The 21,057-nt window shown below is 34.7% G+C and overlaps 1 protein-coding gene across 12 annotated transcripts in view; it reads right to left on the bottom strand.

The window, feature by feature from the left end:
- The window catches only part of LOC118262972 (potassium voltage-gated channel protein Shaker), a 347,989-nt gene that overhangs the window by 62,527 nt on the left and 264,405 nt on the right, over positions 1–21,057 (bottom strand). For 2 of the 12 annotated variants that reach the window (XM_035574739.2, XM_035574755.2), the window contains exon 2: positions 14,911–15,351. The exons of the other annotated variants lie outside the window; for them this stretch is intronic. In XM_035574739.2, the coding sequence (XP_035430632.1) occupies positions 14,911–15,020 (110 nt within the window). In that variant the 5' untranslated portion in view covers positions 15,021–15,351. The remainder of the gene's footprint in view (positions 1–14,910; positions 15,352–21,057) is intronic. 12 annotated transcript variants of the gene reach the window in all.

Here is a 21,057-nt window from a genome sequence, read left to right as displayed (position 1 = left end):
TATCTATAAATCTTATTCATTAAATGAATACCTTTTTATGTATAAAATGATAAAACATATTTTATACAATAACTTTATATCGCTATCATCATCATCTGAAATATAATATAACTTTATATACCTATCACAAATATATGTCAGTAAATTAACGTACATTTAAAATAATTTACTTATCATATCATACCACTCCCAATAAAACATTATTTTTTCATCTAAAACCCGAAATCTTTATAAAAATCCCCATTAAAATTACAAACCTAATGCTGGGACATTTTATTCCAATCCCCTGAACACTCTCGTCGGTATTAAACACAGATATGTCGATTGCAGACTAGCCAACAAATCCGATTCTGTCGATCAAAGGCTCGCCATATCGGGACAGGCTTTGGCATGTCAGCACTTACGACTGGCAGCTGAACGCAGTAACTGTCAGCTTCAGTTGGTTACATCGCCAAAGTACTTTACGCAACGCTCGGTAGCTTCGATTACAATTTGCCGTGGCACGTGCGCTCACAGAGGGAGCTAAATTGCCAATTAAGATAAAAGAAGAATATAATATAGACTTTATTTTTATTTTGTTTAATTGGACTGCCAACAAAGGATACACTTACATGGTAAAATACAATTTACAGCAATTTACATGGTCTTGTGATTCTTCAATTACAGGAGTCACATCCTGTTTATGTTCGTATTCAATAAAAATATGAATAATCCAATAATAACATAACATTCGCATCCCTAAAAAGAAGTAGTTTCTATCTGAATTTCCACTATAATTAAACAATAATATGTTTGTTTTTAAAATGCTAACGGAATCGTTACATATCATTTTTCAATCATCCAACATCAAGTTATTTCTTCTAAACTGCTATCTGTCTACCTACAAATTCTTCGTACACAGATATTTACCAGCAATACCCAACAATTTTTCAAAAGATTCCTTCAAGACGTACCCAACTATTTCCACAATACGTTTTCTATATCACGATAGTAAATACACCGGCATTCTAAAATTCACAAGACTCAACGGACCTCAAGCAAGAACGCATATGTATACTCGCAGGTCCATACATAATATTGTATGACGTATGTACTATGTAGTATCTGCATACCGCATAAGACATAAATATCATTCCTGCGTTCCGGACGCGCATACCAAGAGATGTCTATCGCAAGCTACCATTCGCAATATCATGCCCACATATTGGATATAGGAGTGTAAGAGCGAATATTGAATATGTATCACTGCCATTTATGCATAAATAGGTATATTCAGAGGAAGATGGTATTTGTAGTTTCAGGGATTTAATACAACAATCGATTTCGGATTCAGTCAGGAAAAGTCTGTTAGATTAATAATAGTGTCGTATGTATTTTATTCGTGAAGTATTTCGGAAATTAGCTTCCGTTTTAAGGGGGGAAAATCATTCAATGTCTTCTCCCGCCTTGGGCGAGGCGAGAGGGAGTGTTAGACACTTACTGACTAAAACCATCCTGTTACTACTTCTGCCCTTCGAGCCGGAGCATCGGTAAACCCGCTAGGTAGTCCGCAGTTTCGAACCAGTTCGGAAATTTGCTTAGCATTTCATATTTTTGTAAACGACTTGATTATCATCGCACTATTGAGGGATGGACTACGAATCATGTTGAACAGGCAAACCATGAATACTCAAAATTAAAGCCACGATAAACGGGCACCAACAACCTATCTGCGTGAATAATAACACGATTTACTATGTAGACCTAGTACATAAGTATCTATGTAGGTCAAACAATCTCATCCATAGACCTTACTTCAAGGAAATTAGTAGACGCATAGGAAATGCATGGAAACGGCACTGGAAACTAAAAGAGGTCATGAATAACAAAGAAATGGATATTAAACGTAAACTTTTGGAACATTGCGTAATGCCTATCCTTAGTTATTAGCACAGACTAGAAAATACACAAGTGACAATGGATGTGAAATTACTGATCATAGTCCAATGACTATGATCGAGATTTAGTCAATACTAAATCTGTTGAGTAAATGAATGTGTATTAAACGAGACACATACTCGTAATGGCTAAATTTTTTTTATGGGCCACGCCGTTTTAAACTATTCGACGTATCACCTGCTGTAAGCAATCGCCCGCCGCCCATGGACATCTGAAACACCATTTCCTAATACACAGCTCATGATTTTTTCTCTCTACTTCTAACCACTCAAAGCTCAACAAATTCCAACTACTCTTCATGGATTAGTCTACTCGACATGGCAGTACATGGAGCCTAAGGCTGACGTCACAATGAGGCTATGTAGAGTAATCTGAGTGCTCAAGCCTCTCTTTGAGGCCTTTTATTGAACGAGCGAACTGTAAACATTGGCTTTATGGTGGCCGAGAAGTGTCGAGCATCGAGCCTTATACATTGACAGTATCTACGCTATCAAAGCTTTGTGAAAGACTCTTATTGTAAGGCGACAGTCTTGTTTTATCTTCTATACAAATATTGTGAAGGTAAAGAGGTCGTTTGTTTGGTTTAACGCTTTAGTCTTAAGAACTACTGGTTTGATTTAGAAGAATTGTATCAATTTTATGACAAAAGTTTTTTTTTAAAACTGTTAACATTTTTCATAATTATTACATGATTTATTTAGAAAATCTGGGTTAAATAGGTTTCAGGTATACATAAGCAATGAAAGAAATTGGTACAAAAAAAGGAATAATGCTTCTATTTACTTTTGTTGTGAACCTAAGTTGTTGGTTAACATTGTTCAAAAAATTTATATATTTTAGGTAACTCCAACACTTCAGAAAATACCGCAATAAAACAAAATTTAGGTTTACTTTGAATAGCACATGTCAAATTAAATTCTGACATGTTCATATATCTACACGCGAGTATTGTACCCTAAAAACCTGCAAGCAATATAACATTAATTCAACAATGTAATCATTTAAAAGAGCTTCCCTTCCGAAGAACTACTTCACAGCATTAAATAGTTTTCTGTTATCACGAAGAGCAAATTTATTAATTTCCTCTTCAATGTTCCGCAGCGGCGCTTAGAGCTGGAGCCGTGAGGCTCAACTTCAAGGAACAGCCAATTGAGGCAATCAAGTTTATTGGTTGCAAGGCTGCAGCTTCGCACTTGACCTTTCCCCAAGCTGTTCATAAATAAAATAAAAAGAAGAGCCTTTGAAGAAATTATACTTTCATTACTCGCTGTATTTCTAGATAGCCCCGGGTTACTCTGGAATGATATTTAAACAGAATATAGAAAATTGTTTTTAACCTTTATTAGAATGTTGTGCCTACGCACTTTTACAAGTTAATACGTTTTTGTTACTAGATGATTACGACTATGTATGTACATAATGATATTTGACGAAATTGAGTGACGTCGCGTCTATAGACTAGGGCAAGTGTCGTCCAAAGCGACAAATTGTGACTTATTGTGTGATATAAATGATTAATGTGTTATATTACGATCGTCGAGCGGGAAATACTGCTGTCGTTTTGACCATAGCGCCACACTGCAGGTTAAATGACGTCACAGCGCCGAGGGATGTCCTATTTTCGGACGCAAAATGAGACTTTGGTCGTTTTTGTATGGCCACGGAAGTATAGAAAGAAAAAAGAAAGAAGGGTTACTGGGCTTAGCTCCTAAACTTATCTACCTCTTCTTGACTTTAAATACAGGTTTTTGTATGAACAAAGTATTACAAAGCAGATGATAACCTTTTAAAATTTACATGTTACTTTATTTATTTCAAAAAAGTAATGCGATTATTAATGATTTATATACAATGTATTAATTATAAGTAATAAATAAATATGTACAATTTACCATAACTTATAACCTCAAAAGTTATTATATTTAATTAAAAATGGTGTGATTACTCGTCCATTTTTTTGTTACAACATAAACATTTACATACCACTGAAACTTACAACAGTCTAGTCATCATTTCACCAATAATCCTTATTATTTCAAAAAAACATCGACATCAAGCTGAATTTGTGACTCCAATTAAAATGATTTTGTACAACAATGCAATCTAGATGAGAGTGGAAGCAGTCGAGTGGTTGTCCATTTATCCCCACAGCTGCACAGTCACGTTCCACTGGCTAATGAAACTGCAGTCGTAAGATAAAACTAAAGCCGGAGTGTTCTTTTCAAAGCAATAGTAGTTGTATTAGTGTTATCTAGAGTTGAATTCACATATAACTTGTTAAGTACTTTTCTTATGTTTAGTTCTATTTTTACGTTGTACTTAAATTATTTGTAATAAAAAATAATAGATTTTAAGGCAATTTTCGTTCTGTAGTTTCTATAAAACTGTTTTACCTTAGTAACATAATAAAATAAGGGATACGAGATACTTAGGTATATTACTCATGATAAGCTTCTTAATTTGAATTTAATAGTATTTATGGTCATTGGTCATTGGTCACAAAATTTCAGCTCAATCGGTTAGAGATTTTTGATCCCACTTCACGAAAAAATACATACATACAGTGATACACACATAAATTGCAAATAAAAAAAAAGCTTGAGCAAATTGGCTATTTGTTTCACAAAAATACATCCCATTTCTCACAAAATACCATGACAAAAGAATTTATACATCAGTGACATCACGATGTAAATGACATGGCCAGAATAAAACTGAAAACTTGACACAAATGAAACAAAGGTTTATACGAGAGAAAAACAACGAGAAACTCATCAGGAAAATTGGAAAATAGCAGTTCAGCGAAGCCGGGGCGGGTCGCTAGTATACTTTTAACAAAAATAAAGCATTTCGATATTTTATTCGAATTGTCTGAACACAGTGACCCGTTATCTGTTGGTACAACATGTATTTTACTGTAAACATGAATATCTGAAAAATGTCTGTAAAAGATTCCTGGTACTGATACTATGTTTCAAATGTCATATTTTTCATACAAATAATGTGGCATTAATTACTCTATAAACATATTTAATGTCGTTGATTGCTTTGATTATGTACTGTTAATAAACTGTTTTTCGTTGCTTTGTCAGTATTGTGAAAGGAAAAAAGAGGCCTATATCAGCAGAAAGATTTTTAAATGCCTCTTTTCTCTCTTCCCCGTGACGACTTTGTATATTACGCAAATGCATCCATTAAATGTTTTCATTCATTTATGTAAATCTGTGTGTTAAGATTAAGTTAATAAAGGTAAAAAGAGAGTTTGGGCGTAAACATTTCATTTGGTGAGTGTACAGGCGATTAAATCGCTGGCATCGTTATCATCCAGTAGGACGTTCGTTCCCCACTGACCCACAAAGCGGGGTCGATGTGGCGTCAACGCGTCTGCCGGCTCCCTGTTACGGCGTCGCACTGCTGTATCATTCCCGAAAGCGCGTGGTTGTAGGGGAGGGGTGCACCCCGTCCCCCTCCCCGCTACAACGTGCGCCCCTCAACCTTGGCATCAGAGGCGCCACGCCGCCTACTAATCCAGCTAAACTCAAATTATTTTGCACTCCGTGAAGCGATTTTGATCCTGTGCGGCATTTCTGCCATTCAATTGGCACACTTGGATTGTTTGAGAGTCCTGTACTGTGTGGCCCGTAATGTTATTATAACGACATTCTTTAGCTTCAGGTACACAACGACTCAATGCAGTATTTTGGGAGAAGTCGCCAATCGATGATACAACTACGAACAGATTCAGCCAACTTAACAATGGAAATTGGGTTTGCTACTAAAGCAAATAGTTAGCTGACAAGTTATCGACAAACAGACATAGTGATTGTACCTCATCTAGTTATTTTAGTGATTGACGTGTAAAGTATTATCTTGTGACCTATTTGCAAAAATAAATATAATTTCAAATTTATTATTTACTATAATTATTATTATATTTATTTTATAATAAAGAAATATAGGTATACAGGATGTCTTACTAAAATATTCCATTTTGCAAATTAATCACTCCGAAAATAAATACTTCAAAAACAAATAATAATTCATTGTTCATCGTCGATAACGTTCTGTTTATTGAATAATTGTAACCAGATTGAACTGGATATCAGCAATTCACACTCCATTGGGGATAATAACTCAAACCTACCGATGCGTACACGTCACTAGTTATTGAGCATTTAATCGCTCAAGGTAACAAACAGATGTTTCGTGTACATCCTTCGACCAATAATCAAGACCGACTGCTCTGCTGAACACAGATTAGTAAAAACGATGATAAGAATTGTCGAACATCTGTGAAATAACTCTTGTGCGCGTATTCAAAATCAATTGTTTGGTGTAGAGCTACGAAATAGATAGTAGATGAATATACATTATTTGAGTAATCGTCATACAATTTTAATAAGACCGATTGGACCTAATACTTCTTTCAAATAGTCAATCTTCAATACAACTTTACTGAATCATTGCATTTCAATGGAAATTGAACAGATAAAAGCATTTTCTATGCAACTCGATTACTTGCTACGGTGCTACGGCGTAGCAACAGCGTAGCAAACCTGTCTTAGTTGAATAGCGTAGCCTTCGAGATGGAATGAAATCAAATCGTTATCTGCAGAGCGACAACTTAGTTCAGGATTAAGGTAACAGTAACCTTCAATAACTTTCCGAGGCTGCGCGGGACTGTAATAATTTCCCTGTATTTTACAGTGTAGGTGGGAACTGGGAAGGTATACATTTATTATGAAACGGCGTTTCGATGCGCATTTAAATGTAAACTAGTGGGATTGGTAACAAAGGCAAACGGAGTGGGAGTAAGCGATGACATTTTAGTGAAATGGCAAATTGACATTTAGGAATTACATTCTAATATAGGGGTTGTATTTAATCTATAGGAATATTTTCTTGAAATAATCCAAACATTGAAATAGGCCACTCGAGGCTGTATTATATTGTACATAAATCAAAGTCGTGAATAGAAACAGCTCTCTAGCCTGGTTGGCTGCGCTCGCTTAGCTCTCGACTCTCGCTATGTGTTGTTAGATGTCGCTAATGTAGTGTGCGGTCCTGTTCGTTGAATCACTGTAGCTATCAAACGATGAAAGTCTTATGGCTAAAATTGTTTGAACACTCTTTTATTAAGTCGATAAGTAACGAATAATGAAATAAAATCTTAGAATCTAAATTACAAACAATTCTAATTTTAATATCATCACGAAAATATTTAAAGTAATTTGTAACATTTATATACATAGTTACTATATGTATGTATGAACATATAGCTCACATGCGTTACAAAACAAATAGGGCACAAAGGCGGCCTTATCGCTAAAAGCGATATCTACCAGACAACCTTTACATAACAACATTAGTTCTCACTAAAACAACAAAAAGATAATTTCTTTTGAATTACGTACTGTTAGCTTAATTGGGTTTGAGGAGAAACAAAAGATAACAAGAACAAATAGCTGGAGGAGGTTCATTATAATAGTAACCAAGTTATTTCGTAACTTTAATAACAGCCTCCTTTTACAACTCAACCCTAACTGATTATATATGTGAAAGGTTGCGAGGATGTATGTTTGTCACTGTTTCGGCCAAAAAAATATGTAATGGATCTAAATGGACTTTGACATATTTTGGTAAATTGAGATTTAGATATATCTTGAATAATACATAAGTACTATCCCGAAAAAACGGGCAAAGTCGCTGACAGAAGCTAGTTTGTAATTTTAAGTAAGGTAGTCTACTGAAAAACAACAGATTAATTTATTTTTTTATTGCCTGAAATAGTAAAGATAATTATTATGATCAAACGAGTTACCTGTGACGCAAAATTTACTACAAATTATAGTTTAAATACTATATATTTAAAAAAACATATTTAATTTTAATTACACCCAAACCCAGGTAATTCATTAAAACTGCAATCATTCTTAGTGTGATTCACAAATTATTGTTTCAGGTTTGGATATACTGATGAGTATTAACAAATCCCTAGGGAAAAGCACTAGTGTTACCCGTGTTTGCAAAAAACTTATTTTGTTAAGAGGTTTGTGATTTATTATCTAATTTTGTAAAATCTACTTCGCTGTTATGAAAGCAAATATAGAGCAAACAAGTCTTATTTCTGTTAACGTACCCGTAGCGCCATCTACATTGTAAAGCTCGAACTATATTGGAAACGACATCTAGCGGTGGCTTGTGAAATTACGATCATCCGACGTTCATTGTAGTTCCATTCAGCGCAAATTGTCTTCAGTTTGCAAGACCGTATAAAATTCGTTTGAAAGTAAATAATTAATTATTCGCTTGTTGTATGCTGTAAAGAAAATATAATATTTTGATAGAAAAGTCCTGAAAATATTTAGTTTCACGGTTTTCCGCTAGAGCGCCGCACTCTAGCGCCCACGGCAGAACTGAAACTACGAGCAGTTAATAGTTACGCTATTCGCCGCTACGTGGCGGGCTACAACAGCTGTAGAAAAGTTTTGTAATGTTTCTCAAGAATTTTAAGTGGAGTAAAGTTTCGGTAGTGACTACATAATTATTAAGTAAAAAAGATACTATTATTTTCTAATGGTGACGTGTTGAAAACTTATTTTTAAGGACTAGTACAGAACTCGAAAGTGAATAATTTTCAAATTAAAATTTTCTCTTTTTAAAAATCACAAAGAGTAAAAAAGGAATTATTATAATTAACGCTTAATTTTCTGACTTATTCACACATTCAACTATTAAAGCATTCTTTCCCGTTAAAAAATCAACAGTTTTAAGCTATTTATGAGTTATTCAATATAACATCACTCCATTTAATCTTCGAGGAGGCAGACAGAGGTCTACATAATATATACAATGTGACATCTACTTTTCACCATTAAGCTTATGAGTTATGAGCTCCATTTTAAAATAAAACTAAAAGCATACCGTGCTTTTTTTTTACGGGGGAAAATCATCCAATGACTTTTCTCGCCTGAAAGCAAAATTCAAACATATAAACTAGCTAGAACAAGCACCATAGTACCTGCAATCGAACCCAAACTTGCAACTACTCAACCAATGAGGCAGTTTCGGAGTTATTTAATCTTGTATAAGACTCGATAGCGAAACTTTGAACCGAATCTGGTGCATATTAAGTGAGCTAGTGAAATGTATTGCTGCATCTTTTGTGAGACATCTGCATTTAAATTCCTTAGCGCAGAGTAACACGGGCTGTGCATTTTGAAGTCTTTTTAGGAACATTTCGTACTCGTAGTATCAAGTTAGTGAAGAGAATTGTTTTTTATTTAAAAGAATAAGTATTAAGTTGCTTTTTCGTGAACACTTGGGGACGATCAAAAAGTTTCCTCAAGGAATTAATAAATAGACGGATATTATTAATATCCTCCTAATATTATAAATGTGAAAGTTTGCATATTCTTTTGTTTATTTGTTACTTCTGCACGGCTAGAGGGATTGAGATGAAACAGTAGTAGATTATGGTCTGGATAAACGCATAGGCAATATTTTATTCTTCAGCCACGCGGGGGAATCCGCTGGCAGAAGCTAGTTTCTCTTTAAACATTTGCTTATTGACATTTATAAGACAAGAGTCTTGTTGGTTTATTTGAAACTTTATTGGCTTTCGACTTTGAAGTGATATCAGTATTTGTTCAAGACTATGACAAAGACACTCTCTCAAATAGTGCTCTCTGATAAACATTTAGAACTATTCCTTAGTAAGGATTTTGTTCTGAAAACAATTTCTAAGGACTGAGTTAAGTTAGTTAGTTAAACGACTCTGAGTACTTACAACGGTTATTCATTAAAAAATAAACTTGCTCTACACGGTTCGTGCATCCAAGAACAATTTCGATACATACGAGAGATGTATATAATGTACCTGTGTATGTATGTATGCGATGTGTTCCAATGCAGTATTTTGTTTTAGCGTATACAACTATACGTACGTACATGCGGCTATCCGCATATATGTGTACGCTGTGCTTAGTATATGTATGTTAGTTCAAAATGCAGTAAATTAATCAAGTTAAATTTTCTTTGCACAAGATATATTTTCTTTGCAAATCAGAAAATTTTGAAGGTTAGTCATGATATATAAGTTTATTCAATGTTAATAATACCCCATGAATGTAGGAATAAGTATGTATGTTAGTTTTGAGTGCCTTGTAGAATGAGTGTTCGCAAATGAAGGGACCTGAGTTTGAATCCCCACTTTGAGCAAAGTGCAGGCATAATTTTATTTCTAAATCTTTTAATTTTATAAAGCCCAGTTTAGAACATAATTTATCTACCAATTTGACCTCGGTTTTGAGAACGCACAAATTATATTTTTCTACCAAATTGAACTTGTGTTTTCCGTTAAAACGGGCATAATCTTCATCTAAACAAAAAGGGAATCTTTCTCTGAAAATTTCAGCAGCACCGCGAACGAGTACTTCCTCAGATTAACAACTAAGACTCCGATCAATCAAAAAGATAGATTGATCTTTGCTGAATCCGTTCACGGTTTAGAATATTTATTTCTTTTTTCAATTAAAAGATCAGTATTATTAACAGCCTTCACACACTTATCGCATCTGTATATAAGGTGTTCTAAAATTATCTGCGTGGCAGATAATTTTAGAAAGCTTTAATAGATCTTCAAACACATCACTACCTCCCACTAAAGCCGTGGTAGATGTGTGGACTTTTAGAACACCTTGTATAGATATACGTATAAGTAGTTTGGTATAGGCATAGTAAAAGATATTTGTTACATTTCTCGCGAGTGTCGTATAAGCTGGCTCTGTGACAAACTTCAACTCATTTAAGTGTGTTCTCCAATCGGCGTGCCTAGGCGTGGAGATAAGGGTTAGGCAGATATGCTCATTACACTCGTAATGCCACTGTAATGTAATGTAAACGCACTTTTCACCATTTATATTATGAGTCCTATGTAAGAGAGTGTGACTCTGTTGCTATACACCAGACCCTATACCAGACTCAGTGCTACTACAGATAAATATTCACACAAGGAACCTTAAGTAATACTTTACGCGTCTCGGGTATAAAACCTTAGGCTCCTTGCGCGGCTGTTGTACTTGTGACCACTCGACCAATGAAGAGTCAAGAAAATGCTATTAATTGAAGAATAAATAAATCGCAAAAGGGTTGTTAAGCGCAGATCCCGAGAACTGCTTAACTGACTTCACTTTTTGGTGGATTTGTTATTGTTACTGAGGATTTTATGTATAAAAAAACAACAAATATGCGCAGGAAAATTTCCCAGGCAAAACAAAGTTCACGGGGTCTATTAGTAGAATATAAAAACATAGACTAAAAGCGTTGACCCATTACTAGTTGCTAGAGGCGCCGGTCTGTCTACAGACATAGTTCTGAGCTAGTACCAGTCGTCTACTGAGCTCGGCTGCGAGGATTACGAAACCTTACAAATGTCTAAATCATATTTACTTGGTATATGTACTCATCGGCAAACAAGTTCATATAAAGAAAACTGTTACAATGTCAGTCCTTTAACCTTTTCACGGGAGTAGCTGCAAGAGATCGATGGAAGAATAAGTTTGATTATGATTTGAACATAATTCTATTTACCTTTATGTTATATAAACATAAATATTTTATTGAATTTAAGAATATGAAAGGAACAATTAAAGTTTGTTTGGAAAAGTAGTGAAATATGCTATTATGTTTTATAAAAATGATTGAATCAATTATCATTAATAACAGTAACAAGATTTTAACACATACGTACGGTATCATTTATTCGTATTTGGCAATATCACGCAGTAATTTCTTTTTCTCTAAGTATAAAATAATCTAAAAATTAAATCTTTTTGTAAAATATGCGGTCGAATGTCGACCTATATGTGACCTTTAATATATTATATTTTGAGTCGAAAGATACTGGCTACGGCGACGCCGCGCTGTCTACGCCGCTACGAGCGTAGGCGTTCGTAGCACATTGCGTAGCTCGGCTACGAGTTACGAACGTAGCCACTTTTATAGTGTCAAGGGGTTTATGAACTTGTGGCAAAGGGGCCAACATGGTTTTTATGGTACCCTGTTTAACCACTGCCGATTAAGATTCAGTTTGTGTAACTGGCTAATATTTTTATGTATTATATTTTGTGCAAATTGAGATATTCGGTTAAAGTAATTCTGTATGCAAAGTTTACAAGTATACAACAAAATGCTAAAATATTGACGGTAAATAAATGTTTCATTGTTATATTTGTATTTGGATTTTATATATTGTTCAATAGTTTTCTATAGTATGTGTAACGGACCACCTATTGTTCAACGATAAATACACATGAAGGTATTGACAGAAAATGAAATAAACCAATTTTTTTATATCTTTTCTATAAATTTATATTTGGAACAAAATAAAAAAAGAAAACACCATTAAAAATAGTTACAATAAATGACATAACGTTACTGGCGCGATGGTAGAAAATCTCGGCGCGTTCCCCAGACGGCCTGTCGTGGCGTACAGAGGGTTACTGGTTACGTAATACCGTCTTCAAGGCCAAGGCGGCCGGTAATGAAAGTGTCGGCCGACAATTACGGCCTACTGCACTCGCCGGCTTTAGGGTTAGCCCTTTAGACATTCAGATCCGTTGAATGTTCAGTTTGACTGTAGATTTTAGGCTTATGTAAGCGACTTGTTTTTTTTAAGTTATGTCACTTTTCTTTCTTTCATTTCTAAAGGTTTTTTTTCTATTGTTGTTGCGAAATATTAATTGAAACTTTTTTTGCGAACTGATTATATTATGTATGTTTGTATTCCAAACTTAGTATTTAGTATACATAATATATTATTTGGTTTCTTCAAATATTACTTTCCAAATAATTGTTTTTCTTTTTATAGAAATGGCCCGAGCCAAATATTAAACTTTACTGTATCTAAATATTAACTTTATCGCTGAACAAATATTGGAGGAGCCTGTTACGAAGTTACAACAAACAGAGAAACAAAAATACGACGGAAATTTAATTATTTACTAAACTTATTCCCAGATGATAGAAAAAATCTTATGTACGGTAATGTTAAAAAATCATTTTGCGAAAGGGTCTTTCAACAAAACTGTCTATTGGGAAATCGAAATATTAATTGCGACGGGCGAGGTAACCTATCCTTTCAAATTGATTCTCAATAAAATCGTGCGTCTCCGTCTTTCTTGTTGGTTAGAGATGTGTGCGAGTGAGATAGAAAAAAGATTTCGAGGTCGCAATGTGTATTAATACGGTCACTTGATCTTGTTACAAAGTTTTGCTTTAAGTTTTGGCACAGAACCTGCGAGAGGAGCCGTCGTCAATATTCACGTGGGAACAAAGAAACGGAGACACTGGCGTTTCTTTCATTTCTTGATAAATATTTCCTGTGACAAGAACTTAATTGATGACCTATACGGTGTGAAAGGTAATTTAATTGCCTTTAAAAATAAGAATATAATATTGAAAATGAATTACCTTTTTTATGGAATAAATGAGCAGACGAATCACCTGATGGTAAGCAATTATCAGACGAGTTACAAGTGCGTTATCGGCCTTTTAGGGGTTAGGAATTTAATGATTGTTGGGGAATCTATTTAGCGTAGGTTTCATCTAGAAATTTTATAAAAAATATTGTTAAGCATATAATGATAGACGACTAAACTACGAGCTCTTCTGTTAACGTATAGAACAGTATGTATATACACATATAAAAGATACACACATAAGTACAGCTCGGCTTTGAACTATTACTTACTTAAAGACTAACTTGTTTGATTTAACACCGCGGCTAATTTAAACTTTATCGATGTTCGTTCACGGCAATTACTGGAAGCTTAATCACGTTGAACTTATTACAACTGCTTGTATCCGGTCAAATCCAAGTTTTTTGTGTGAGAACAGGTAACATTTGGTAGATTTTAATGTCATATACCCGTATGTTTCACCTGCTGTTCGGCTTGGATTGTTCATAGGGTATGATATGATATGATATATTATAGCTTATAGCTTTCGATACATGGACTATCTAATACGAAAATATTTTTTCAAATCAAACCAAGAAAGTAAAGAGAAACCTCTCTTTAATCCTAACTACGAGTATAATCAACCGATTATACTCGTAGTTAGGATTAAAATAAAATCATGACTCATTATTTATCTTTACAGCCACTTTAATACAATTAAGGGCAAGTTAAAAAAAAACACACTTGGACACTTGCTTTGTTTTCGTAAGGGTTTAACAGCAACTGGAATTGAAGGAACCCTGACTGAGACGCAGTGTTACTAATGATTTTGTAATAAAGTATTTATATAATGCTTCCAAGGTTCCAAGAATTATCACATTTATACATAAGTTACCCTAAAGCCGATTTTGGTGTAATTGTTTAGCAAAATGTGAATAGCGTAAACCTTAATGCGATAATCTGTCGAACGCTGCATCGCAATCCGAATGAAAGCGTCACAGAAACTGAAACTGAATCATTGAATCTGAAATTCAGTTCGCTTATTATTAGTGTTCAATTAACAATAATAACACTACACGGAAATTATTTAGCCCACAATTGATGCAGGTTAGTTTCCAATTAGTTCTATGTTTTGTATTTGAGCAGTAATCGGATATGATAGTGACATACCATCCAATCCCAATTACACGTTACGTGGTTAGCTTAATTGAATTCTAATCTGTTTGTAATTATCAATTAGATTAAGGTTTAGGAATGTTGTTATGAGTGCTTGACATCAGCATTGTCAACAGTCCTCGAGAGTCCAGGGCTGGAATATGACCGTCTACATTAAAGGATTTGCCACAACCTGCTCCCTTGGCAGGCAGATTGGAGACTGCACCGTCATGAGATGATTATACGATACACATGCCAGCCAAGGGACGAAAAAAGTCTATTTAAATACTGTAAAACAACTTTCATGTTGCCAATGAAAGATGGCGCCGGCGACGGGTCGAATAAGCATTGTACTTACGCCTCAGTGTTGTCATCTCTGGACTCGGAGCGCTCCGTATTGCACTGGCCGCGGCGGTGCCTCGCTCGCTGCTCATCCCCCAATCCGTAGAGGCCGGCGACGGCCGCCATGCTGGTCGGACGCTCGCTCCCGCCACACTCACATGCTCCACCGACACAACCGAGTCAAATTCATCTTCCACCGTCAAACTGTCATCACACGGTCCACTCAGCTCAGCTGACACTCACTATACAACTAATTACTCTACAAGAAAAATTTGGACGCATAACTTGGTACAGTACACTAATTTTTCTTCTTCTAATTATAATTAAAATCACAATTATTATTATTGTACCACGTCATAAGTTGTATTGTTAGCTAGGCTACATTTGTTTTTGCTTATTGTTATCGTTGCCGTTGCGAGTGAGTGTAGCCCGGGTTTATGTTCGTGATCCGCTGCATCTGTTGGGGTGACAACATGTTTTCTAGATGTCCAGCGTTGCCGTCTCCGAGACCGCAAAGAGCGAATTGTTTGTATTAATTAAAAACGATTTAAGATCCTTGTTATGGAACTGGGTTGTGGAGTATGACGGTGGTGAAACGATGTAGTCGTAATAATGTAATTGACTGATCGATATATTACGAGGGTCGGCAGTATGTGAATAATTATTTAGGTAGCATTAAGTAAGCGTTAGTTCGTAGAAAAACACAAGCCAGTAAAGAAAATGATTTGTAATTTTTCTCAGAGTTTCGGTGCCCCATCTCTACATCTAGTGCAAACTGAATAGTTGAACTTATCTTCAATAGTTTTACAACAGATTCTCCACTCCGGCTCAGAGTTTTTACTTGGGGCCCGGTCAAGTGGCAATTGATAGCGGGGCTGAGCGCCACCGTCATACATATTTATGTAACCAGTGTGCTGAGGGCTCTATTTAAATCCTGAGGGGTGAGGGGTGAGGGGTGATGAATTGTTTCAAAGCCGATGCGTGAGGAAGTAGAAATAGGACGTTAGTACTATGTATTTTAAGGATGAGAACTGGCACACATTGTTTGCGATTTTAAACAGGTCAATGGTAAATAAATATTTTCTTTGTTAATTAAAATCGTTGTTCATTTAGTTAATTATTTAAATTGTAGATGTTGAACACAGAATATAATTTATCTATTGATCTGATCATATATCCGTAGACAATATTAAATACTTATTATCTGATACTCATTTGTGTCTAATTATAAAATAACAAGCAGAATTGAAGGCTAGAACGCTTTTATCAAAGGTCCGCATAAAATTTAATATAATTACATGTCCTGATTCCTAAAAAAAACATTAATTTATCCTATTGTAAAATTAATAAGAATTAAAATAAAATAGCAAAATTAAATCGCTTTTCCTATTTTGAACAACACGATTAGATTTATAGACAACAAATCGGTAATCGGTACAAATCGGATAGACAGTACGGCAATAGGATTTGCACAATGTTTGTTCTTTAATCAAATCATTGTTTGTGCACGTCGGCACTCGGGGACATACTGGACAATGTTGTGTCTGCATCAGTCAACATCTGTTTGCCTTGTCTGCCTCGCCTCGCTTCCTCTATCTTGCCTCGTATCGCCTCTTCAGTAATCATGAATCGGTAAGCACTAACTTTGTTCTGTTTGCCTTTTCAGTGTAAATTCTCGCGGTTAGTATTGTAATTGCTATCAAAAGAGATCAAGTTTGGAATTCGTAATAAGTGATCTGGTTTAATTTAGTGTTTTGAATTTTAGATTTTGTTACATTATAGTACTTGTTAATAGTAGAATAGAATTGGTTATTGTTGTATTGTATAATAATTTATTGTTGACACAATTATTCTTATTATGATAAAAATGAGGTATAGAAAGAGAGGGGTAGAGACACATACCGTGTTACAACTTCTTTCAACAGTTGCCCAGCATTTTATGTAGTACGGTAGTTGTTTTTTTTACAAATACTATAAACCCAAGTTCTCAATAAAAAGAATTAAGCCTCAAAAATCTTTGCAATGAAGAGGTATTCAGTTGCCCAGGTAAACAGATCTCTTTCCACTGTGTTGGCAGCATTGGAATGTAAAATATGTTATCTTATTGGCATACAGCGACGGCGATCCGAGGACTGTCAATATTTGCAAGTAGCACAAAGTTACAAAAGCCAATTCAACTTTGTATTCAATAAATATGTATAATTATTATTCAATTACACCCTTAATCAAGAGTTGTGTGAGTTGTATTTTCAATTGAAAAGAAATAAAATGTTTCAACTAATTATAATTCTACACTTTTTCATGCGATAACATTTAAAAATAAATAATTGTTTTAACTAATTATAATTCTACACTTTTTTTTTGTAATGGTATCTTTTACAACAGTTGTCTACTAATAAACCTATTGAAGGTCGAAACTACGTTTTGCGCGGTTCCGTACAAAAGTGCTCCGTGACGGGCACACGACAATCTTTATAATACGGGCTTAATGCCTGTCTTTTTTATCTTGCTAGTCGTTTTCGTTTTGTTACGTAATATTAAATTAAGTTTCCATCGATAAGACTGTAAAGTGTATAATAATATGTACACCGTTAAGTAGCAATACTTAACAATGCGTTGCACCATGCGTAGCACGGGTGTCCGTCGTGATCGTGCATAAAGCAATTTCGGTCCTAAGAGAAATAACTATTTGACGTTATAAACTGACGTCAGCACGTGCAGTCTCAAAAACCATAGAACACTATAGAACTCTTTATATTGTGAGTAGTTAGAAACTACCCCGTAGGGTTCACTTTTACTATAAGCATAGTATTTAGTAAATTTTAAAGTGTAAATTTACTTATGAAGTGTCGTCCCTATGTAACAAATTATGCAGAGAAAATTCTTGAACGAAGCATAATACAATAGCCAGCATAAAATCACACTTTCCATTGTGGCAAGCTGCATATTTTAATTGCATTTAAAGCCAACTATGAACAAAGTACCGTAGAACAATGGTTTTAATATAAGTATAAATTATAGCGAAACTGCTCACGCTTTGGCCCTTTCAGAGCTTCGTATGTGGAGCTCAAATATTTGTATGTAGTTTATGTGTAGAATATTAAGAACACTTTCGCGTAATTAGACGTTTTTAAAAGGTTTTTAATGACTGTTAGAAGTGAATCATAATTATAGCATCTAATCCTTTGGAAAAGGTACACGTTTTACTAGTTACGTTATGAGTCGATAGAATGAAATTTCTTGCTATTACTGAAAATTTCTGTAAGTAGAAAGCCCAATACTACTTTCCTCGACTGGGGTACAATTTTTTTTAATTTAATTTATAACAATATAGACTTCCAGTTAACACCAAATCGTCTACATGTTTTTAAATTATTTTAACCAAAAGTCTTTTTTCTTTATAAGTGGTAAGGACAATGTACGGTACCGTATAAAATACATTTTTAACAGTACAGCCTGTAATCATAGTTAAACATGTAGGTCGCATCAAAACAGTCTATTTAACAAGAACATAATATAAAAAAATAAAAAGACTTTAAAATGGCCAAGTGCCAGAAATACGACCTATCCAGTAGACAAATGTTAGTTTCTCAATTTTGCGGCTTGCCAAGATGCTACTGGACCTACTTTATGTTGGCTAGTTTCGAGTCTAGCCTGGTTATGTAATTATGAAACTAGATTATTAACTGTTTTTTTAAATATGACTTTGCCATTTCTGTGCCTTCAGCCAACTTATTCGGTAAGCAGGTAAAGAAACAGCCATTCAATACTGAGACAGCAACTATTGTTATACCAAACTGCTTTTATGAAGCCCTATTTTTGAAACTATTGGTCAGTTCCGTAGCTTAGCAATATATACATACTGTCTCTGTATTGTGCTTCTAGCCAAAATCAACGTATGTATGCACGTCGGTTACTTATATCATAATCTAGATCGTACAGCATTGATGGGCTATTGAATACCTATAATATAAAAAAATCATCTAATGTCACCACAGGAAAAAGCTAAGACTTTATGAATAGCAAATATTCGCAAGAACTTATATTTAATGGCATCAATTTCATAATAATAAACACATAATGTTCACCATAGCATTAACAAATTGTACATTCATGGTTAGCACCGCAGCTTTACCGATTGCTTTCTATAGAAATATTTATAACTGTATTTATTCCGAGTCTTTGAAGCGTTCCGTTATTGTTGTCTATAATTCATTGAGCGATTGAGAATTGCTTCAATTTCGCGGCTTCGTGTAGCATAAAAGTTATTTTTAGATCGAGTAACGTTAGTTTGAATAGCTATGATACTTAGAAATTGACATAAATAACACCATAACTCCTCCTATGTAATTTTAATCATATTTATCAATTGTGTAGAAAACATTCACTTTTCATTTTTCTTTTCATTAACAATGTAATGAGTCGGATAAGTAGTAATATTGCCATAAAGCGTGGCTACGTACGAATTACGTGGTGGACAGGTGGCAGACGCCCGGTTTCTTACGTACGAGAGCGCGGGTTCAAAACGTATCAACGGCAAGTACAAAAGTGACTTTTTCCGAGTTACATGTACTTTCTAAGATTATTTAGACTCCACTGACAAACGGTGAAGGAAAACATCGTGAGGAAACCTGGGCTTATAATTTCTAATTATAAGCATTGAGCAAGCGTGATGATTAATGCTTAAAACTTTTCCTTCTGAGAAGAGGCCTTTGGTCAGCAGTGGGCCAAAGGTTGATGATGTGATGGACATGTTAGACTACTATCACTAATTGTTTTCGAAAAATCAAAGAAACTTCAATAATTCTTAACTCGAGATTCAAAGCCCTTGCTCAGCAGTTGATAATAATGTGTAAACACCTTTATCAAAGCTGGCAATTCGATAACATGGCCACAACGTTACAAGTCTGGATTTATTGAGCCATTTGTCACAATTAATGGTTTGACCGGATAATGCAATTAATGTTTAACTCTAACTCTATCATATCACGCTAAATCGTATTTATTATCGATTTTATACTGAATTTCTATATTTTAGGTAAACTAGAATAACGGAGGATTATGTTTTAGTAATTTATTTTGATATCCGACTTGAGCGGACGCACTGATTAATGCTTATTTCTATTCCGTGTGAGTAGAGGATTTCATCTGACAGAGGGACTTTTAAACAAGAAATTAATCGCACAATACCTAAAAATGTTTCATAGACATATTTGTTCAACATAAATTTTGTAGCAGGCACAGTTTAAACGCGATAATCGAAGTCAAACTTTAACAAAGTAGGAAAACTTATCAAACAGGGTTTCATTGAAACAGCCTCAAGCGAAATGTTGATAGAAGCAAAACAGTTTCGTGTCAGTGTTTTTCCCTTTTCCTGAAACTGTTTGACACGGTTCGTGATTGTTGACATGACTTTGTTAACGTCAACGTAAGCTAGTAACGTGGACGTCACGTCAAGCGGTTTATTGTCGGCGCTTGTGGTGTGATATGAATGCCTGTCAGCTGTGGAGACAACGAGCGTGGCGTTCTAACGCAGTACGGTACGGTACTGTGTGAAATCCCACTGTCAAATGTTTTGATTTGTCACCGTTTCATTGATGGAGATTTGGGGTAATGGGCACAGCTGCTTTTTAAGCAAAATATATAAATATCCACAAAACAGATAAAAGAAGTTATCTGTTCAGTGTAAATATCCATGATTGTACTTATTGTATTTCAAAAGAATGATAATTTCGCCAATTAATTTATTTTTCCGTTTAGTTTTGTGGTGTCATATACGAGTACATGCATTTATATACCTATAAGTACGTATATTAAAGTCTGAATTAGCGACTTTTGCACCCCAAGGTCAAACGTCCCTGGATTTTAAAACAAAAATCTTCATTTAAATCGTAAAATAAATAAATAAACTGCTCACCAAGGTCTAGCCGCGGACACAAGGCACACAATGTGCGGTCATTTTTTGTCCGGAAATTAAATAAAGCGCACTCTATGGAGACAAACATCTACAACGTTTCGTTGTTATTCAAATGGAGAGTGAGAAAATGCAAACATATTTTAAAGAGAAATAGAGCTTTAAGAACTATTTTTGTAAATACAGAAATATTATGTACAAACTAAATTGACTTTTAAGACATTAAAGTAAGTTGTCATTAAAGTTAAT

Source organism: Spodoptera frugiperda, chromosome 25 (assembly GCF_023101765.2).
Source record: "Spodoptera frugiperda isolate SF20-4 chromosome 25, AGI-APGP_CSIRO_Sfru_2.0, whole genome shotgun sequence".
NCBI lineage: Eukaryota > Metazoa > Arthropoda > Insecta > Lepidoptera > Noctuidae > Spodoptera > Spodoptera frugiperda.
The sequence above is the reverse complement of the archived record's forward strand: the minus strand, read 5'-3'. Positions and strand labels throughout refer to the sequence as shown.